Consider the following 21,319-nt stretch of genomic DNA (forward strand, 5'->3'; position numbering starts at 1 on the left):
TGTCTTGTGGCTGATACCCGTCCCCAACTTCTCTGCTAGTAAAGGATTTTCCTGGATTTTTAACAGCTTTATTGAGATACATTTCACTTCCATTTAAAGTGTACAACTCTTTGGGTGCAGTGGTCACATATGTAATTCCAGAGACTCAGGACTCTGAAACAGGAGGGTGAAATTTAGCAAGGCCCTAAGCAACTTAGCGAGACTTTGTCTCAAAAAAAAAAAAAAAATCAAAATGGTTGAGCATGTGGTTCATGGTAAAGTGCCCCCAGGTTAAACCTCCAGTACACAATTAAAAAAAATAAACTGTACAACTCAGTGGTTTTTGGTATATTCACAGATGTGTGTGATCATTGCCAGTCTTTTAAAAACATTTTCGGCACTTCATAATAAACCCTGTAACTTTAGTTGTTGCCTCTTCTCAAAACTCCTGGATCTCCACCCACCTCTGTTCCTACTGCAAGGAACCATCAGTCTACTTTCTGTCCATATAGATTCCTTATTTTGAATTTGCATAAACAGAACCATATAGGATATGGTCTTTTGTAACCAGCTTTTTTCATTTAGCATGTTTTCAAGGTTCATCCACACGGATACAGCTGTATCAGTATTTCAATCCTTTCTATGGCTGAATAATATTCCATTGTATAGCTATACCACAATTTTCTTCATGCATCAGTTGATGAACATTTGAATTGTTTCCATCTTTTGACTCTCATGAACAGTGCTGCAATAGCATTTGTATACAAACTTCAGTGTAGACATGTTTTCATTTCTCTTGGGTTATGTACCTCCGAGTGGAAATGTTGGGCCAGATGGAAACTCTATGTTGAATAATTTCAGGAAGTGCCAGACTGTTCTCCAAAGCAGCTGCTCCACTTCACATTCACACCACCAGTGTAATTTCTCCACATCCTCATCAATACTTGTTGTCTGACTTTTGACTCTAGCCATACTATTAAGTTGTATCGCATTGTGGGTTTTTTCTCCATTGTAATTTAATTTGCATTTTCCTGATGACTGTTGGTGTCCATCATCTTTATGTGCTTATTGACCATTTTTAAATCTTTTTTAGAGAACTGTATATTTAAATCATTTACTCATTTTCAAATTAAGTTTTCTTTTTAATTGAGTTGTAGGCTTTCTTAGATATATTCTGAGTACAAGATCCTTATCAGATACATGATTTGTAAATATTTATCCCATTCTGTGAGTTGTCTTTTCACTTTCTTGGCATCTGTTGAAACACAATTTTTTTTATTTTACATTTTGATGAAGTCCAATTTATCTATTTTTTCTTTCATTGCTTATGCTTTTGGTTTCCTACCTTAGAATACTTTGCCAAGTTCAAGTTCACAGAAGATTTACCCCTTTGTGTTCTCCTAAGAGTTTTATATTTTTAGTCTTACATTTAGATCTTTCATCTATTTTGAGCTATCTTTTGAGTATGGTGTTAGGAAAGAGTCTACCTTCTTTCTTGGACATGTAGTTATCCAGTTGTCCCAGCACTATTTGTGGTAAAGACTATTTTTTTAAATCATTTATTAGTCCTTTTTAAATTGCTAGAACAAAACACCTGAGGAAGGATAATTTGTTTATTTGTTTTAATTAGTTACTCATGATAGTACAAAGACCATGACATACATTTGAATCAGATGGGATATAATTTCTCATTTTTCTGAGTATACAGGTTATAGAATCACATTCGTCATGCAGTCACATATATACACACAGTAATAATAATATCTGTTTCATTCTACTATCCTTCCTATCTCCCCATCCCCTCCCCTCCCCTCCCATCACTTCTCTCTACCTCATCTAGGGTAACGCTATTTTTTCTCACATCTTCATACATGTATGTTGTATAACAATGAGGGTCTCCAGGAAGGGAAATTTTAAAAATAAATTTAATGGGCTCACTGTTTTGGAGGCACAATGTCCACATCTGGTGATGACTTCTTGCTGGCGGAGTTCTGAAGTGGGACAGAGTATCACAAAGAAAGAAATAGGAGCCAGGTGCAGTAGTGCATACCCGTAATCCCAGTGACTCAGGAAGCTGAGGCAAGTGGATTGCAAGTTTGAGGCCAGCCTCAGCAATTCAGTGAGACTCTGTCTCAAAATTAAAATTTTAAAAAGGGCAAAGGATATAGCTCAGGGGTAGAATGCCCCTGGGTTCAATCCCTAGTATCAAAAAGACAGCAAGGACACTCAGGTGCACATGTTTCTGGTCTCTCTCCCTCTTCTTATAAAGCCACCTGGGTTTAATCACTGGGACTCGACTCTAACGCCCTATATAATCTAATGACTCCCCCAAAATGGGATGATCTTATTTTTTAAATAGGTCTTATTTTGTTCCTCTATTCCTCTTTTATCACATTTTTTGACACTAAGAAAATATTCCTAATGTGGTATTTTAATTTCGCTTGTGATTCTTTCAGTATTTGAAATTTTTTAGTAGTTGCTCTAGGATTTGGCATATGTATAACTTATAATTAACTTCAGATATATAGTAGCTTAATTTCAATATTATTAAAAATTTTATTTCTGTATAGGTCTATTCCTTTTCCTCCTTTCTGTGATATTACTGTTATACACTTTGTATCTACTGATGTTACAGACCCAACAGTGCATTGTGAAAATGATTATTGTCCCTGTTTTCTTAGCACTAACAGCTTTTCTCTCACCACTCCCTTTATGCATTATTAGAAGACAAATGCCATATATATTCCATTTCTATATATCAGCCCAATAATAAATTACATACATATTATTTTATACAGTTGCTTCTGAAATCACCTAAAAAAAGAAAGGAAACAGGAAATGATAGTATCTTTTGTAACTGCAAAACTACCTTCAGTGGTGCCCTTTCTGTGTAATTTGGATTCAGATTACCCTCTGGGTAAATTGGCCAGTAGTCACTTGCTTTCAGTCTGCTGAACTCTCTTTAGCATTTCCTGTAAATTGGTGTCTGCTAGCAAATTCTCTATTTTGATCCAGGAAAGTATTTACCCTTCATCTTTTAAAGAAAGCTGTGCTGCATAAAGGATTCTTAGTTGACAAGGTTTTTTTTTTCTTTTCTTTTTGTACTTTTAACACACTATTTGTCACTTGACTTCAGTAGTTTCTGCTAAGAGCTCAGCTATTGTCTTTTTGAAGAAGGAGCACTTATAAGTGGCTTGTTGCTCCTCTTTGCAACTTTCAAGATTTTTCCCCTTTTCTTTCAGCACTTTTACCATGTCTGTCTGTGAGCTCTGTATTTATCTTGGGAATTCTTTAGCTTCCTGGATGTGTACATTATTGTTTTTCAATACATCTTGGAAGTTTTTAGCCATTACTTTTTAAATATCTTTTTCTTCTCCTTTCTTTCTGGTATTCCCATTATACTTCCGTTGGTGCCCTGAATGATGTCCCACATTTCTCCAAGTCTCTGTTCATTTCTTTATGGTTTTCTCTCTTTGGTTTGCATAATCTCTATTAGTCTGTTTTTCAGTTTACTAATTCTTTCTTCCACCTGCTCAAAATATTCTTGAACCTTTTCCATGAGTTGATTTCAGATATTGGGCTTTTTACCACTAGAGTTTCGATTCGGTGCTTTTTAATAATTTATGGCTGTGTTTTGGTATTCTATTTGATGCAACACTGTCATTAACGCTTTCTCCTTTTAATCATGGTTTGTTTTAGTTCTCCAGACATCTTTATAATGGTTACTTTGAATTTTTTTTTTATGATCAGTATGACATATGGTCACACTTACTGGCAGTATCTATGGCCTGCTTTTTTTTCCAGTGTATAGGTCAGTAGGTTCTTCAAAATTTTTGTTTGGAAAGTGGACATTTTCGATTGTATGCTGTATAGCAACTCTGAGTACTGCTTGCTCACCTGCCTTGCTCTTGTGATTTGCTTGTTTAGTATCTGGGTAAATTGTTTCCATGGCATTCATTTTTTTTTTTTAATTTTTTATTGTTGGCTGTTCAAAACATTACATAGTTCTTGATATATCATATTTCACAATTTGATTCAAGTGGGTTATGAGCTCCCATTTTTACCCCATATACAGATTGCAGAATCACATCAGTTACACATCCATTGATTTACATATTGCCATACTAATGTCTGTTGTATTCTGCTGATGGCATTCATTTTTGTTCCCATAGTGCTAAGCCCCTGATGCCTTAGGAAAGTGCAGTTTGGGGATTCCCATGGTCATCCTTGAATGACAGTGGCTTTGCCAGGGCTCTCTCCCATTATTTCTGTGAGCATACCCAGTTGTGAAATTCTACTAATTAAGAGCTGGTTGCTTTATTATTTTCAATATTTTCCTAAGGGAATAAATTTCTCTACAAACTTCTCCAATCAAATTCTGACTAATTTGGAAGAATATTTTCGAGGTCAGTGTTGGGTATTTATTTGTCTAATGTCAGGAGGGCTCCTCCCAACTGTCTTGATTTCAGTTCTGTCATGAAAACTAGTGGGTTTACAGTCTGGGCTGGATCTTCATTAGATCCATGAATCACCTCCCAGTTCCTTTCATTTAACCTCCACTGTTCCTGAAAACACCTTTAGGTTGAAACTTCTCCATGCTCTGTCACAAATAAGGTAGTTCCTTTGGGAAGAAATTAGGTGCTCTTTTTCATAGTCTGCTTTTCCTCCTGGGCAAAATCTTTAAACCAGGACTCTGGATACTGGGGTCAGGGCAATAACAAGCTTCTCTCTTGAGTGATACTCAGAGCCCTTGGGAAAGGAAGTAGTACTCGTAGCCCTCTCAGCTTGCCTCTCCTGTCATAGAACCACCACTTCTAGCAGGGAGAAAAGGTACCCCAGACACAGTATTCTCAGTGAGCCAAAAAAAGGAACCAATCCTTGCTGCTGCTCAACCACTCTCATGCAGGAGAACTTCAGTAACAGGAGAGAAATGGGAGTATGGTGAGAAATGCTTGTGTCCTGCTCCTTAGAAAGGAAAGACCTGGCTGGTATCTGGAAGGAGAGGTAGCTCTATTTTATTGTCTACAGCAGTCTGAAATGGAGTCTCTTCCTCCTTTAGCTACAGTCTTGATTCAAATGCCATAGATTCTCACCTTTCTTACTGCATTGTCATCGATTTTCTTGAATAGATGTTTCTTTATTTGATATGCACTTTTAGGACCATTTCAGAAAATTATTAAATGGTTGTGTTTTTAATACTTTTCACTAGTATCACTGTGAAACTGAGTCTGTCTCAGTTTCCCTGTTTTTACAACCTGTCAATCATTTCAGTAAGACTCTTGGAAGAGATATTGGACAATTATGCTTATATAAGTCATATTTATCTAAATCTAGTCTATTATTTCCCTCATTTTAACTCCAGAAACTAGCACTGTTCTCTACATGTAGTATGTTCACAGTGTCACTTGCCTGTGATTCCAATATTCTAGCAAGAAATGTCTGGGAGTCCTAAAAATAAGGAGGCAGGGAATTAACAGTTACATAGTGGTCCAAAGCATGGATGATGAGTATTGGAACTAATTTCACCACTTCCTGGGTGGGTGACTTTGTTTATCCCATGCTTTAATTAAATTCAACTAGCAGATAAAGTTCTCATGTCAGTAGCATATGTGTTCAATATTTTCAGCATATACTTGATATATGCTAATATTTCAGACATTGCTAGGATGTGTGTATGTACAGTATATACAAAGAATATGTGGTATAGGAATCTTCCTGTGGTTAAGTCTTGCTATCCCTTTGTCCCCCATGATCCCTTGCACCTCCAGGATAGGAAGCATTAGTTTATTTTAGCCTTTATCATCACTGTGATCTTGGGAAACACATATCTCTTTTTCATAGTGGAGCTCAAATGGGGATTTGTCCCAGAATCCAGGGGATTCTGTCCCTGAAGTACATCTAGCACAGAATATCTGATTGAAATTTACTGAAGACTTGGGAAGATTGGAAAGGGAAATGGACTCACTGAAGGCATGCCACTCAGTGTTTCACACAGGCTAGATCCACTCAGGCTGCTGCCATCCAGACACAGTACCCCTGCACCCTCCACTCAAGAGCACACCTCAGTCTTCTTAAAGTCCTGACCTAAAAGAGTGAGAATCTTCCCTTTCCTGTCCAGCTGGCCTCCTGCCCAGGTCCAGGCCACATTCATCCCTACACAGCTGCTCATGGAGTGGTGAGGTACTCTATCTACACACTGTGGGGACATTGTGGCGAGTAAGTCATCACCAGCCTCACCACAGACATTATCTACAGGGGTGTAGATAAAGAGCAAAAAACAGGCTGCTGACCAATAGTCATAAGTGCCAGGAATAAATAAATGAAGAGTTACTGAGTAGAGACATTTCCTGAGATCTTAAAGTTGAGAAGGAGCCAATACCATAAAAAGCAAAAAGAAAAGTATTCCAGGTGAAAGGAACCGCAAAGACCCTATAGCAAGGAGAAACATCAAGGTGGCCATTGCAGCTATAGCACAGAGAGCTGACAGAAGGTAGAAAAATCAGTTGGGTCATAACACATAGGATCTTGTGGGTCTTCCAGGGAGGGAAAGTAACTTCTGAGGGGACTGGAAGAGGAAAGTGACATATGACAAATTTTAGAGTTTCCTTGGGTTGTTCAGTGAATGAGACTCAAGCTGTCCTCCTTTTGAACGTACAGAATGGTAGTGGTAGCAGCAGAGTATCAGAAATGGACAATTCTGATGCTTATTTTAATGTAGAACCCTCAAGCCCTGCAGCTAGGTGGGGAGTACTGGCATTGGCCACCCCTTCCTGTGAAGTTCATCCCACTCACAAAGGCTTGGCATGCAGGCTTCAAAGGACACCCATAGGAGAACACAAATGATGACCCTCCATGTAAAAGAGCCTGCATTCAAGAAGAAGGTAGTGGGGCCGGGGTTGTGGCTCAGTGGTAGGGCATTGGCCTTGCATGCATGATCCTCGGCACCACATAAAAAATAAATAAATAAAAATAAAGATATTGGGCAGGGATTGTGACTCAGTGGCAGAGTTCTTGCCTTGCCCGTGTGAGGCACTGGGCTCAATTCTCAGCACCACATAAAAATAAATAAACAAAATAAAGGAATTTTTTAAAATAAAGATATTGTGTCCATCTACAACTAAAAAAAAAATCTTTTTTTTTCTTTTTTTTAAATTTTTTTTAATTGGTTGTTCAAAACATTACAAAGCTCATGACATATCATCGTTCATACATTTGATTCATTGAAAAAAAAAAAAAGAGGAGGAGGAGGTAGGGGAAGAACTGTTCTTCCCAAAGTCAGGAAAGAATGGCAGCAGGGACAGAAAGTGTGAATGCTGATATGGAGAGGCCAGGAAAGGAGAAAAGGCACACACACTCCCCCTAGAGGAGTAAAATAAACAGGAAAAAGAGAGTGGGCTTTAATGTACAGATTCGGTCAAGGCATCATCCAGTGCCCATCAACTGAACACCCAACAACAATGTATTGTCTTGGGCAGGTGTAATTTACCTAGAACTCTGGTTGCTATTGCTCCAGCCCTCTGAGTTGCTAGGGCAGAGGAGGACAGTATCTATGAAGATGCAGGGTTCCTTATGGTACAGAGGTAAGAGCACCTATGGCTTAGGGATGGAGATAGGCTATGGGAAATGAACCCCAAGTGGAGAAAAGGGGAAAAAAATGCTCACTTTTCAAGGGTCCACCCCATGATGGCTCTGCATGCCTCTTATGTCATCCTCACTACTGGTAATACCTATGGCACTTTACACTTGAACTAACTCCCAAGGCTTAGAGTGTGCGCGTGTGTCTGTCCATCATGGGGGACAGGTGGTCAGCAGCCTTGATGGGCCTCTATTAAGACTTCTCTCACACATCTCAACCTCCAAAGTAACACCAAGTCTTCCGCTGTTTTTCACCTCCTAGATTTAGTATTTCATATAATGACTTGTTGATTGTTGCTTTGGAGGTATCTCACCACGTAGGCACGACGAACCTACAGAAGGCTCAGGAGTGTCTGAGATAGTCAAGGGAACATCGGTGAAGCTTTCCTCCCCTCCCAAAAGAAACACCTGTAATCTGTGACACCTTGTCATGAGCCTTTAGGCCCCCAAATTTTTGTTCCTGGCACTGGACTTTTCCATGCATATTGTAACGTGTGCTTTGACTCTACTTTTTACAACCCCATAAACACGCAAACCAACCTGCCAGCCCATACTCTCTGGGTAGGGCACGACCCTGGCCACCAGCTGTTAGGGAGATCAAGGGTGATAGTCCCCACTGACCGGGTGCGAGCCGGGCTAGGGGCGGGGCGGGGCGTGTTTTCCCGGTCCCAGAGTGCGGTGCTGGCGGCCGAAGTCTCTGCCTGGGACTGAGCGCGGCCTCCTGCCTGCGCCTCTCACCAAAACGGAGATGTAATTCTTGCGGAGAAAACCTCCAGCTCTACTCACCACCACGTGTCCACTCTTGAGAATGACCGTGTCCTAACACACGAACGTCAATCCTGGCGGCAGCTGCGCAACCCCGTGGGGACCCAGGGCCGCTCTGGGTCCCGGTGCGCCGCGCCCGCGCCCGCCGCCGCTCCTGGTCTGCGTGCGCGCGTGCGTGAGCGCGTGCCGCCCGGGCCCGCGACCCGCGCAGGGGTCGCAGCCGCGGCTCAGCGCCCGCGGGGCCGACCAGGAGCGGGCGGCGAACGGATGCGCCTCGCCCTGCCGGGTGGGCGCTTCACCGTTCCTCGAGCCGCGCGCCCCGCGCTTGCAGAGGGTCCCGGCCGCCGCGGCCGCAGAGCCCAAGCGGGCAGCGGCCGGCCGGGAACCTCCTTAGCGGAGCCCCATGATGTCAGCCGGCCCGGAGCAGCGACCGCGCGGCGGCGGGGATGGGGCCGAGGACGCCGCGCGGCTGCCTGCACGCCCCTCGCCCTCCGACGGCGGCGCCGGCCTTGGCCCTGGCCGGGGTTCGCGCGCCCCTTCGCCCGGCAGCCCCGCCGCCGCCGCGCCGCCGCCCCCAGCCCAGCCTCCTCCGAGCCTTTGGTTGGAGCTCGGGCCCACCTGCACGAGGGCGCAGCAATGCCCCAGCGAGTCCAGCGGGCAGACAAGCGGCGATCTCGGCACTAGCAGCAGCAGCAGCGCTGGGCTGTCCCCAGGTTCCGACTCAGACAGCAGCGGCGTGGTGTGCGGCGGCCGCGGCGGCAGCGGGGGCATGCGCGGCGCCCTGTCCCGCTCCTGGAGCTTGGAGAGCCTGCGCTCCGCCACCGCCGGTAAGGGCGCCGCCGCCCTCCGCGCCGTCGGCGCCCTCCGCTCCGGGCGTCGGTCCTCTTGAACTCCTTCGTCCTTCCCTACCCCGCCCCCGCGACTGTCTCTTTTCCTCCCTTGCTTTCTCTATTTCTCCTTTCTGCCACCTGGTCCCTTCCTTTCCATTGCTTTGCCCTTCTGATTTCTCTTTTTCCTAGTTGTCTTAACCATCCCTCCCACCTGCCCCTTTGACTCACTTCCAGAGGTGGAGCACTTGTTACAGCGGGGACCCTGCTGGCTCTGGTAACAGGCCTGTGGTTAACTGGGAAACTGAGTTTTTAAGGCGAGACTAGCATTTGGTCCCTGGATAGGCAGTTTTCCTTGCCTAAACCGTTCTTGACTAGGCACATATCTGGTTTTGTGAACTGCAGCAATTTGACCTCTCTAAGGGTGGGAAGATGAGAGAGAATCTAACAGCGAAGGGTTAGACTGCACCTTCTAGCTGGAGTGTGCCTGGTCCTGGCCCCAGGATGGAGTGGCCCAGCCCAGAAGGGGTTCATCTTGTGCCCCTTGGAACAGGAGTGGTTTTCTGAGATGGAATTGCTTGGGTGTCTCCTGGAACCATATGCTTGCTCCTCTGTCTGCCAGGAGGACCAAATCTGGGTGCTGTTGGAGACAAGACTTCAGCCTTAAATAAAGAGTGAGATAGTCCAGAGTGGTCTTATGAGCAGTGATCAGCTACCCTTGATTAGTTGCTGCACTTTTTGCAAACAATCTACAAACATTTTGAGCCTTTGCAATGGGTGCTGAGAAGACAGTTGTTGCCCAGAAATCAGGGAGGTGGTGCACCTGTAGTGCTTCTGTATGGAGTTAGGGATCCAGCCTATAAAAGTTGCAGGGCCCCACACAGGTATGCGGGTGAGATAGTGTGTTAGATCAGAACTTAAAAGCCAGAGAGGAGTGGAGGGGCATGCAGGTGGGCTCAGGATGGAACACAGGCATGTTGAAAGAGAGCTGTGGCAGGGTTTTGAGAGTACCTTGAATACAGGATTTGGAAAAAGAAAGAAAAAGACATGCTCACTTCTGCATTGAGTGTTACATGACTCCCATCTTCTTTCTTCCAAAGCAGACACATAAAATTCAGAAAAGTTGAGTAATCTGGCTCTTGTCTCCAACTTAAAAGTCTTTCATTGTTCCACAGCTGTGATTCCTTCTCATCTCTTGGGACTTCCCTAGAAACTCCTTTCTCTCCTCTCAGGTGCTTAAATAGAACCAACAAAGTTACCTATCCCTATCTTTTGCCCCAAAGGTTTTCCTTTGACTTCTAGAGTTAGAAGACCTGTGTGATACCATCTCAGCAACTGTAAACCCAGCCCAAAGGGTCTCAATGAGTGCCCTTGCATTTTTTCTTTAGGTCCCAGGAAATGTGTATCAGTGAGACAGTTGAAGATGGCAGAGATTCAGGTTTATTAAGCAACCCTGGAATCCAGGAACTCCTCATACCAGCCCAGGGGCACTGAGGCAGCCTGAATGATCTTCAGATATATCAGGGACATTCTCATGAATATTTAGGGTATGCGTTTGTTGAGGGTTGGTGGGGGTAGTAGGTGAGTAATGAAGTCTAGAAGTCTGTTCCTTAAGAGCCTAAGAGCTGACCCTTTAACCACAGGGCAAGGTTTAAAGCAACACGGTGTGAGACCTGGTAGTGAATGGCATGCTCCTCACAGGATTACTCCAGATGGGCTCAGTATTACTAGGTGTGTAGGCAGCACACTGTGCTCCATGAGTGTTGGGCAGCAATCAGCTATGGAAGCACAAGGAGGAGGCCTTTTAAATCACCTCCTCATCTTCTCTGCCCTACTCCCATCTCACTAACCCCTCCTTGCCTGTTGGTTGGACTCTCAAGAACAGTGATCAGTACTAGATGTGTAAAAGGATACTGGCAAGTTTGCTGTAGAACCGTGTAAGTCCACGAAGCCATCACCTTTCTCAGTTGGATTCCTGAACAGAATTAACCCTGATGCCCTAAGACAGCCATAGAAAACAACAAATTACTTTCTTCTCTTCTACAGTGCTACGAGCTTTTTGCCATCATTGGGAGGCATTGAGAAAAGCACTCCAATAATTCTCTCTGGATTTGTGGTTCAAATGAGGAGGTCTGGTTGGAAAAGGCTACTAGAGAGGAAAACTTAGTGGGAAGAGGAAAGGGAAATGAACATTTACTGAGCATTTTCTATATGCCAGGTACAGGACTGATAATCTACTATGAAAACAGATTGAGAAGGGCTGTAACTCGCTTACGATTGCCCATGAGACCATGTTTGAAGAAAGCTTCAAGCCAGGCTTGATGTGACTTGATGGGGACATGTTGCTAGGTGTGGAGTGGCTGTTCCAGGTCTAGTGAGGAAGGTCAGTGTGCCGGTTTGGTTGTCATACAGAAATAGTGTTGTGGCTAATCACATGCTCACTGTTGTTATTCAGCAGTCACAAATGGGGATGTGCCAGTTTCTCCATTTGCAAAGCAAGGAAATTAAAATCAATGGTCTGACGTCTTTTCCAATAACCTAAAATCCCATGACTCAGTCCAAGGTATTGATTTGGGCTGGGCACTCCCCACTGAGTTGGCATTTGTGGCGTATTGTTTTCCTGTTTGAGTGGACTTCAGGCTCTATGACGAAGCACCTGTGTGTTTAATTGAACTGTGTTTATCTCTTAAGGAAGACTGAAAATTACCAGTAAGGGATCCTTAGAAAAACTTAATTATTGTTGTGTGATTTTTGTGGTGGAGCCTATTGCTAAACATTTTTGGAGCTCCCAGCAAGAACACAAAGGGTCTGAGGTCCGAGGTGGCAGTTTACAGGCAGGGCAGGGAATTAGGCAGGGAAACCAGGTAGGACCCATAGGCTCCTCATTTCCAACAGACTTCTTGAATTTTAAATGTCAACATTTTCCACTGAAATGTCATTCATTCTGCTGTGGAGACAACTTCCCTGAAAGGCAGAATTAGAAAATGAGATGTAGTTGACAGGGTGGAATTTCCATGGCCCTTCTTTCTGCCTCACTGTTCTCATTTTCCCCCAAGCATGGTAGCCTTCAGAATCCTCAGCTAGCACCCTGCTGTTACTGCTGTTACTTGGCTAAGGCTTTTAAAATTTCTGTTGTGGGTGTTTCATCTGACAATCTTAATTTCCAGTCTGGGCTTTCTGGGGTTGATGGTTTTCACTACCTGGCCAAAGTCTTAGGATTTCTTCTTGGGAGAGAACCCAAGCTACCTCCACATTCTTCCACAAGACCCTGAGGCAAGTATCTGGCTCAGGTGGGCATCAGGCTTATGAGCAGACTAGGTCTGTCTTTCATTCAGATGTTTATTTAATACCTGTTCTAGGCACAGTCCTAGGCACTAGTGATAAATGAATTATACAGGTTTCTTGTCGTTAAAGAAATCACAGCATGGTGAGAAACAGGCAGTGACAATCCATTATGACAAGTGTTCTGATGGAGGTAAACCCAGCAGGATGATGTGTCAGGGGTGCTCAAGCCACTTTCACCCTATGGTTTGCTAGAAGGACTCACAGAGCTTGACAATGCTGTCACCCTCTTGGTTCTGCTTTATTACAGTGAAAAGATACAGATTAAAAATCAGGAAAGGGACAAGACATGAAGGGCAGGATTTGGGAGATACCAGGCCCAAACTTGTAGGCGTGCCCCTCCCCTGCATTCACACAAACTATGCTTAATTCACATAGCAATACCTTGTGACAACATGTGAAGAATTGCCACCCAGCAAAGTTCCCCAAGCTTAGGTAACCAGGTTTTTTATTGGAGGATAGTTATTTAAGCATGTAGCACCCACCAGACTGACTCAGTCTCCATCCCTCAAGACGTCACACTGAAACAGGGTAGCTCAAGGCCCCCACCATAAACCACATTGTTTGCATAAAGTATCTGGCAGGGCCCAAGGACCCAGCTGTACAAAAACAAGATATCCCAAGGACTCCAAAGTAATCTCCTATGATTTGGTCAAGGGTCAGTTCTTGGAATGTGTAGGGTTTGACTATTCCCAAAACTTCCCTGCATAGAATCTATTATGGGGCTAGTCCAGAGAAACACTTTGGCAGAAGGAGGTATGGCCTAGGGATGCATTTTGCTGTATTAAGGAGTAGAGAGCACTTTAAGAGAGAAGACCGATGTGTACAGATGCATAAGGATTACAGAGGAAAGAAGCCTGTGGTGCTGAGCACCGGTGCTAGGGTATCACAGGTGATTTGGGGGTATAGCAGTTGCAGGTAGCATGGTAAAATGAGCACAGTGAAAGGGGAAACATCACAAAGGAAGATCAGGCTACACCTCCATACCCAGTAACTCAGACTAATCATGATCCTAGGAGCCACGGAAAGGTTTTCTAAGCAGAAAGTTGATGTGGCACATTGCTTGCTTGCTCTTTCTTTATAATGATTTATTTTTAATGTTATATAAGCAAAAGGCACACTTTGGGGTGTAAAATTCTAAAAGTTTTGACAGATGATATGTAGTCATGTTAACTACAACCATCTCAAACTACAAAATAGATTCATAACTCCAGAAAGTGAGTGCCGCTCTTTGTAATGAACTCCTTTCCTCCCCCTCCAGTTCCTTGCTAATCTATTCTCCATCCCTGTGGACTTGACTATTCCAAAAGGTCATAGTAATGGAATTTCATCATGTGTTGCCTTTTGAATCTGGCTTCTTTTACCTAGTGTAATGCATTGAACTTTCATCCATGTTTTTGCCTTTATCAGTAGTTTTCTTTTCCTTTTAATTACTAAATAGTATTCTGTTAAATAGATGTACCACAGTTTATCCATTCACTAGTTGAAGGATGGTTTCCAGTTTTTGGCTATCGCTATTGCAAATAATGCTGCTATGACCAATAGTGCACAAAACTTTATATGGACATAAGTTTTTATTTCTCTTGGGAGAAGTGCATTGCTGGTCATATGGTAAGTGTATGCTTAACTATATAAGAAACTAACAAACTCATTTTCAAAGTAGCTGTACGTTTTGCATTCCTACTAACAAAGTACAACAGTTCCCATTGGCCTATATTCTCATTAACTCAGTATTGCCAGATTTTGTAAGCCATTCTATTAAGTGTGTAATATCTCGTTTGGTTTTAGTTTGTGTTTCCTTAGTGACTTCTGATATTGAGCATCTTTTTTTCTTATTTGTCATATGTACATCTTTATTGCTAAAATGTCTAAATCTTCGTTATTGGATTGCTTATTTTCTTATTGTTGCATTTTGAGAGTTCTTTATATATTCTGAGTATAAGTGCTTTTCCAGACATGTAATCAATTTTCAAACCTTTTTTCCAGTGTGTATCTTGTATTTTAATTCTCTAATGGTATATTTTGCAGCATAAAGGTTATCGTTTCAAAACTGAATCCAATTCATCATTTTCCTCTTTTGGACATACTTTTGGTGTGGCATCTCAGAACTCTTTACTTAATCTGAGGTTACAGAGATTTTCTGGTGTGTTTTCCCCTGAAAGTCTTAGTAGTTTTATATTTTATACTTAGATTTGTTTTATCTATTTGGAGTTAATTTTGTATGGTTTGAGGAAAGGGTCACAGTTCATTTTTGTATGTACATTTCCCGCTTTGCAGCACCATTTCTTGAAAAGACCATCCGTCCTTGACATTATTAAAAGACATCCTTGATCGTCTTTGTACCTTTGTTAAAAACCCTATATTATGGGTGTATTTCTGGACTCTATTTAAAGTCCATATTGTAACTTTAAAGCAGGTATGCAAGCCCTCCAAATTTCTTTTTCAGTAATGTTTTATTTATTCTATTTTTTAACCTTTCCATGTATATTTTATAATTAGCTTGTCAATATCTACAGAATGTCCTCTTGCAATTTTGGTATAGATTGTTTTGAATCTATATATCTCGTTTGGGAGAATTGAAATCTTAACAATGTGGGATCTTACAGATCATAGACACTGTTCATCAGAAGCTAAGAAGCCAAACCAAAAAGTCCTCACCAGATATCACCTTCAGTGCCTACAGATTTTCATGAATTCCTTTAATCCTGAGATTTCCTTAAAAATTTTTTTTAGTTATAGATGGACACACAAAATATCTTTATTTATTTTTATGTGGTGTTGAGAATCGAACCCAGTGCCTCATGTATGCGAGGTTTACCCCTGAGCTACAGCCCCAGCCCTCCTAAATATCTTAAAGTTGCTGGGCTTGCCAGAAAGTAATGTTCCTTTTATAAGCTGGGAACACCATAAGCCAGGTACTAGGCAGTTTTTCCAAGAGGGCTTTTTAAGTGTTGGCTCTACGGAGTCAACCTTAGGTCCTTAAAAGTGTCCATTCATATTCTGCTTAAATGAGCATCTTTTTCAAATATGAATATGAACAGGCAAGGCCTGTTTACATAACCAGTATTTCCAATAGATATCTTGTTAACAAGGAGGACAGATTCTTATTGAATCTATGAAAATAATTATATTGCTATGAAACTGAGAATACATAGTAAAAGTTTCCATATTCTGGAGTGGTCAAGCAGGGGAAAAGATTTTATTTTCAAATGTTTTGTTTTAGTTTATAAAAGCATGGTATACTAAATATATATAACCCCCCCCCAAAAAAAGAAAAAGGTGTTCCTTAAGTATCTAGAAAATGGTACATTAAAATATCAACATATTCCAAATAAAAGCCACAGTTATCCTACCAAAGTTCATTGGGCTTTAATTAATTAATTTTTGCTCAGCTTCATCTTGGATTAGCAGTCTCTTGAGCCCATCTCATTCTGAAACTCTGGATTTAGCTTGTCATTGTGGTCTCAAAGATTTTTATGCATTGTCATCAAAGCCTGCACTCAAAAGTACCTGGCATTGACTTTTTGTGTGGCTATTGAGACTGTCTTTTTTTTTTTTTTTTTTTTTTGTGAAGACAAAGCATTCAAGCTGATAGCTGAAGCATCAGAATAAAATGAAACCAAACAAAAAAAATTATGTATAAAGTAGCTGTAATTAATTTATTACTGATCATTTCAAAAAATTGATGAAGCCCATAACAAGAATATTGTCACTAACAATTTTGAGCTTATAATAAGAATACTCTAAACTGGTTTGTTTCTGCAGTATAACGAACAAGATAATAAAGCCAACCAAAAAGGTTCTAGACAGTATCAACACAATGATTAGTCCTCTTTTTAAAGAAGACAATTAGTATTTTATTTAATTTATAAAAATAGATGAACATAATCTGCATAGAGCAAGACATCTTCAGATATCACATATAATAATCCTGACAAAATTATATTATTGATATAACAAACAAATCTGTAAGGAGGTTGAGTAAGTTTAGAGTGAGGCCTAAACATATGTATATTAATAAAACTTCATAGGTAAGTGTTGTGAACTTTTAATTGAATACCACTAGCCTACAAAAAGCTAGATTCAAGTTGTAAAGTCTACATTTTTTAAATAATTGAAATTATGACCGATAACACTGTCATGTTGTTGTATAATACCAGGCAGAAAAGCACAAGGACTCTGATAAATAGAAATACATCACACACAAGGGTGGCATGAGCATTTCTCCAGGAATGTCCACTTTCCACCTAGCATATGATTTCTGAAATATTTATATAAACATTTTACACGTACAGATTTAACCGAGGGAAAGCTGAATATCTCTTCCCATTTGACAACTCTTCCCATTCAATCCATCAGTAGTAGCATAATCAAGTAAATCTCAAAATATCTAAGCACTTGTTTTTTTTATTTATATTTAATTTTTTATTTATTCTAATCAGTTATACATGACAGAATGCTCTTCGATTCATTGTACACAAATAGAGCACAATTTTTCACTTCTCTGGTTGTACACGAAGTAGGGTCACACCATTCGTAGCACTTGTATTTTTTTACAAAGTGAAAAGAACAAATGCATTAGGATTTTCCAGGGGCCTTCTGGGAAATTTCAAAGGTGGTCTTCTTGCAAAAGTTATCATGTAGTGTTTGATCTTTGAAAGGCGGAATATCAAAAGTTGTTGGGAGATTTGAACATCAGTTTAGGTAGGATTGTGAGTTATACAGAATAGTACATGGCTACATATTTAACCAAAGTGACAATAATGTATTTTTAAGTTAACATGATTGTAAAATCCTTGGCTCTTTCCTAAGTAAGAAACTTTTTAAAAAAATAATCAAGGATATTACAAAGTCAACATAAAGCATAGGAAATGGTTCTGATAATACACAGAATTTCCGATATCTAGACCAATTACACAGAAAGCAACAGATAACCTTTTACAACCTCTTTTCAAGAGCTGGTGAATAATCCTAGGAATTTTTTCCATTTTAACACAGAGAAAACCAAATTCTATCTTTTTGCAACAGTATAATACTTGAAAATAGCCCCCTCTCTTCTGTTGTAGTACTAGGGGTTGAACCCAGGGCCTTGCACTTGCTAGACAAGTGCTCTTCTACTGAGCTACACCCCAGCCCCTTTTTAATTTATTTTGAGACAGAGTCCCAATCAGATTCCCAGACTGACCTCTAGGTTGAGATCCTCCTGCCTCAATTTTTCCCACACAGCTGAGATTATAGGTGTGTACTCTTAGGCCCAGCCTTAAATGTATGGTTGTTTTTTTTTTTTTAATTGTTAATTCAAGCTAAACAGCTTTGAGCTTGACAAAATTTCCTTTTTAAATTTTTTTGGACTGGGGATTGAATTGAGAGGTGCTTTGCAACTGAGCCACATCCCTAGCCCTTTTTATTTTTTTTTAATATATTTTTTTAAGACAGAGTCTCACTAAGTTGCTAAAGGCCCCCTAAGTTGCTGAGGCTGGCTCAGAACTTCAGTCCTCCTGCCTCATTCTCCCAAGTTTCTGGGATTACAGACAAAATAAACATATTAATTAATAGACTCAATGTATAGCCTCTCCCTCTCTGTATCATATAGAAATTTAAAATATATATAGCAAAGTATGTTTAGTAATCAGAGATTCAGTATTTTGTCTTTGAAATGATTTAGGTTATCTATTCAATATCTATTAATTAACTCCAAGGTTTTAAGTTACTTGAAAATCTTGAAAGTTATCTTTCAAGTTATTTATTTAACCTATTTAAAGTTCATCAAAATAGTGATTCAATTTAATTAAACATTTCTTTATCATCTTAAACATTTAGTAGAAGAAATGCTAGCTTATTCAATTAGAAAACCCATTAAGCTGGGTGCAGTGGTGCACACCTTAATCCAGTGGGAGGCTAAACCTCAGCAATTTAGCAAGACTTTGTCTCAAAAATAAACAAGGGCTGGGAATGTCAGTGGCACGGCATCCCTTTTGTCCAGTACCCCCCACCCCCACCCCCCCAAAAAAAACTTTCTTTCACATTGAGAGCATTTTGAGGTTCAATGTCCTTAACTTGTGGTAATTTTACGAATATTCAGTTTGTCCAAGCACTTGCTTACATCAAAGCCAACCAGAATAGAGCTTCTTTAAGAGACTGTATCAAATTTGGTAATACTATCTGGAGATTATTGCACACATAATGAGAGGGAAAGGCTTTTCTGAATTACAGACCTGCAGTCACACAGAGAGAAAGCTTATAGCTTCAGTTATAAAATCTCAATCATGGGTCAAACAGAAATAGAAATATAAAACTCACCAGTCTGGATATCTGCTTCCCAGTGGGAATGAAATTAGTTATTGATTTGAGCTCAAGATAGACTAAGAGACAAATAGAAAAGACTAACGAATCAGATTCTCTATTATCAACCACTTGACAGAAAAAGGTCTCTATAAACCATTAATCTGTTCACATAGATCACCAAATGGTCACAGCATGAAATAAAAGAAGCCTTCCCAAGAACTCAGATGAAGAAATCAAAACCAAATATTCTCTTGGATCAGAGTCTAGAGCACAGGGCCAAAAGTGGGACATAGTGCTGTTCCCAGGTCCCAGTCAGAAATGGAGCAGCCCTTATCTGAGGGGAGCAAACAGGGATCCAAAGGTGAGCTCCAGTCCTATGCAAGTCCACATATCAAGACTGTGAAGGACAAAATGAACTGGAAAATTAAGGAGATGATTTTATTCAGGGTATTGCTATAGGAATAATGTTCATTAATGAAGAACAACGTAGGGAGAAAACTGGAATTTCATTTTTCTTTTTAAAGAGAGAGAGAATTTTTTAATATTCATTTTTTAGTTTTTGGCGGACACAACATCTTTATTTGTATGTGGTGCTAAGGATCGAACTCAGCGCCATGCTCATGCCAGGTGAGCGCGCTACGGCTTGAGCCACATCCCCAGCCCAGAATTTCATTTTTTTTAAGGGGGAGTCATTGAAGATGGTTAGAAATGCATGCTGTCTCAGGACTTGGGAAGGCAGGTAGTCCTTTGTGGCTAACCCTCTCTCAGAACCCAAAAAGGAATTTCTCTGCTTCCTGGCAGCATAGGGCTTACATGAAGTCCATGTTGTCAGAACTCTTCCATCCACTTCTATAGATTTGGGATTTTTTTTTTTTTTTGCCCTGACAGACCCAAATGTTGTTAGGAAATAGTTTACTATGAATTTAGTTACTTTAATATACATAGAATTATCCAGGTTATGGATTATTGATTAGTCGAGTTTTCAAGAAATTGTCCATTTCATCCAAGTCATCAAATTTATGAGCATAAGATCATGCAGAGTATTATGCCTTTAAAGTACTTAAAGTCTGTTTTGTTATTACTATTATTCATAATTTGGGCCTTCTTTATTTCCTATTTTTTTAAATTAGTCTGACAAGTTTATCAATTTTATTGGACTTTGCAAAGAACTAGCCTTTGGTTGCATTGACTTTTTTCTCTGTTGTTTTTCTTTTTTTAGTTTCACTGAGTCCTTTTATCATTATGACTTCTTATATTCTGCTTTCTTTAGGCTTCTTTTGCTGTACTTCTATTTTCTTAAGGTGCAAGTATAGATGATTGATTCCAGATCTTTCTTCTTTTGTAATAGAAGCATTTAAAGCTATAAATCTTCCTCTATGCATTGCTTTAGCTGTATTTTACAAATTTGGATATGTTGTATTTTTATTTTTATTCAATTAAAAATACTTTAATTTTCTTTGTGATTTCCTTTTTATCTATAGATTACTTTTATTTATTTAGTAATTTTTATTTCTTAACAGTGCTGGGACTGAACCTGGGCCTTAAGCATGGTAAGCACTTGACCACAAGACCATATCCTCAGCTCTAAAGATATGTTTAAATATGTTTTTTGTTTTGTTTTGTTTTAAAAGTATTTTTTTTACTTGTCAATGGACTTTATTTTACTTATTATAAGTAGTGCTGAGACTCAAACTCAGTACCTCACATGTACTTGGCAAGCACTCCACCACTGAGCTATAACCCCAGCCCTTTTAAATGTGTTTTTAGATTTCCAAATATTCAAGATTTTTCACGTCTTTCATTGATTAACAGTTTTATTTGAATATAGTCAGAGAACATATTTTATATGATTTAGTAGCTTTAAATTTGTTAAGCTTAACTTTTTAGCCCAGAATATAGTTAATCTTGGTTAATGTTGGATACCAGTTTCATTTTAAAAGGTCATTGTCCCTTCTGTATTAAGAGAATAATTATGAGTCCATCAAGAACTGAGCTGAGCTGGAGAGAGCAGAGCTGCCAAGTGTTGAAGTGATCTTTTAAGACAACAAGCCAAAATGAAAGAGTAGTCATGTGTCACTTAATGACAGGGATGCATTCTGAGAAGTACATTGTTAGATGATTACATGGTTGTGTGAACATCATAGTGTGTCCTTACAAAATCTAGGCTCTATGCCTAGGCTATACCAGATATATATACATACACACACACACACATATATGTATATATACATATATACATATATGTGTGTGTATATATATATGTACACACACACACATATATATATATATATATATATATATATATGCATGCATATCTCACATAACTCCTAGGGCCACGATGAGCAAAACAATAAGATTAAGTCAAGCACTGGAGAAAATGTTGCGTTCAAGAAATGTGGTAAACACAAAATATATGATATGGCAGCCACATAACACAGCACACTGTTTTATAGTTATATGTAGTATACCTGTATACATATAGATAA

At 40.1% G+C, this 21,319-nt stretch overlaps 1 protein-coding gene and 1 long non-coding RNA gene across 10 annotated transcripts in view; one reads left to right on the forward strand and one right to left on the reverse strand.

Annotated features, from left to right (window-relative positions):
- Positions 1–9,135, reverse strand: part of LOC124106220 (uncharacterized) — a 34,125-nt gene extending 24,990 nt beyond the window's left edge. For 2 of the 3 annotated variants that reach the window (XR_009228562.1, XR_009228563.1), the window contains exon 1: positions 8,998–9,135. This is a non-coding gene — a long non-coding RNA (uncharacterized LOC124106220). Of the gene's footprint in view, positions 1–8,400; positions 8,528–8,997 lie in introns of those variants that run through there. The other variant, XR_009228564.1, reaches the window with a different exon arrangement.
- The window catches only part of Arhgef4 (Rho guanine nucleotide exchange factor 4), a 167,811-nt gene that overhangs the window by 79,007 nt on the left and 67,485 nt on the right, over positions 1–21,319 (forward strand). For 5 of the 7 annotated variants that reach the window (XM_058585400.1, XM_058585399.1, XM_058585398.1 and 2 more), the window contains one exon: positions 20,354–20,383. The exons of 1 other annotated variant lie outside the window; for it this stretch is intronic. In XM_058585400.1, coding sequence (XP_058441383.1) covers positions 20,354–20,383 — 30 coding nt within the window. Of the gene's footprint in view, positions 1–9,083; positions 9,207–20,353; positions 20,384–21,319 lie in introns of those variants that run through there. One more of the 7 variants, XM_058585401.1, reaches the window with a different exon arrangement.

The sequence above is a fragment of the Marmota monax genome, unplaced genomic scaffold, assembly GCF_021218885.2.
Source record: "Marmota monax isolate L192 unplaced genomic scaffold, Marmota_monax_Labrador192_F-V1.1 WCK01_AAM20220418_F8-fsc00034, whole genome shotgun sequence".
NCBI classification, from domain to species: domain Eukaryota; kingdom Metazoa; phylum Chordata; class Mammalia; order Rodentia; family Sciuridae; genus Marmota; species Marmota monax.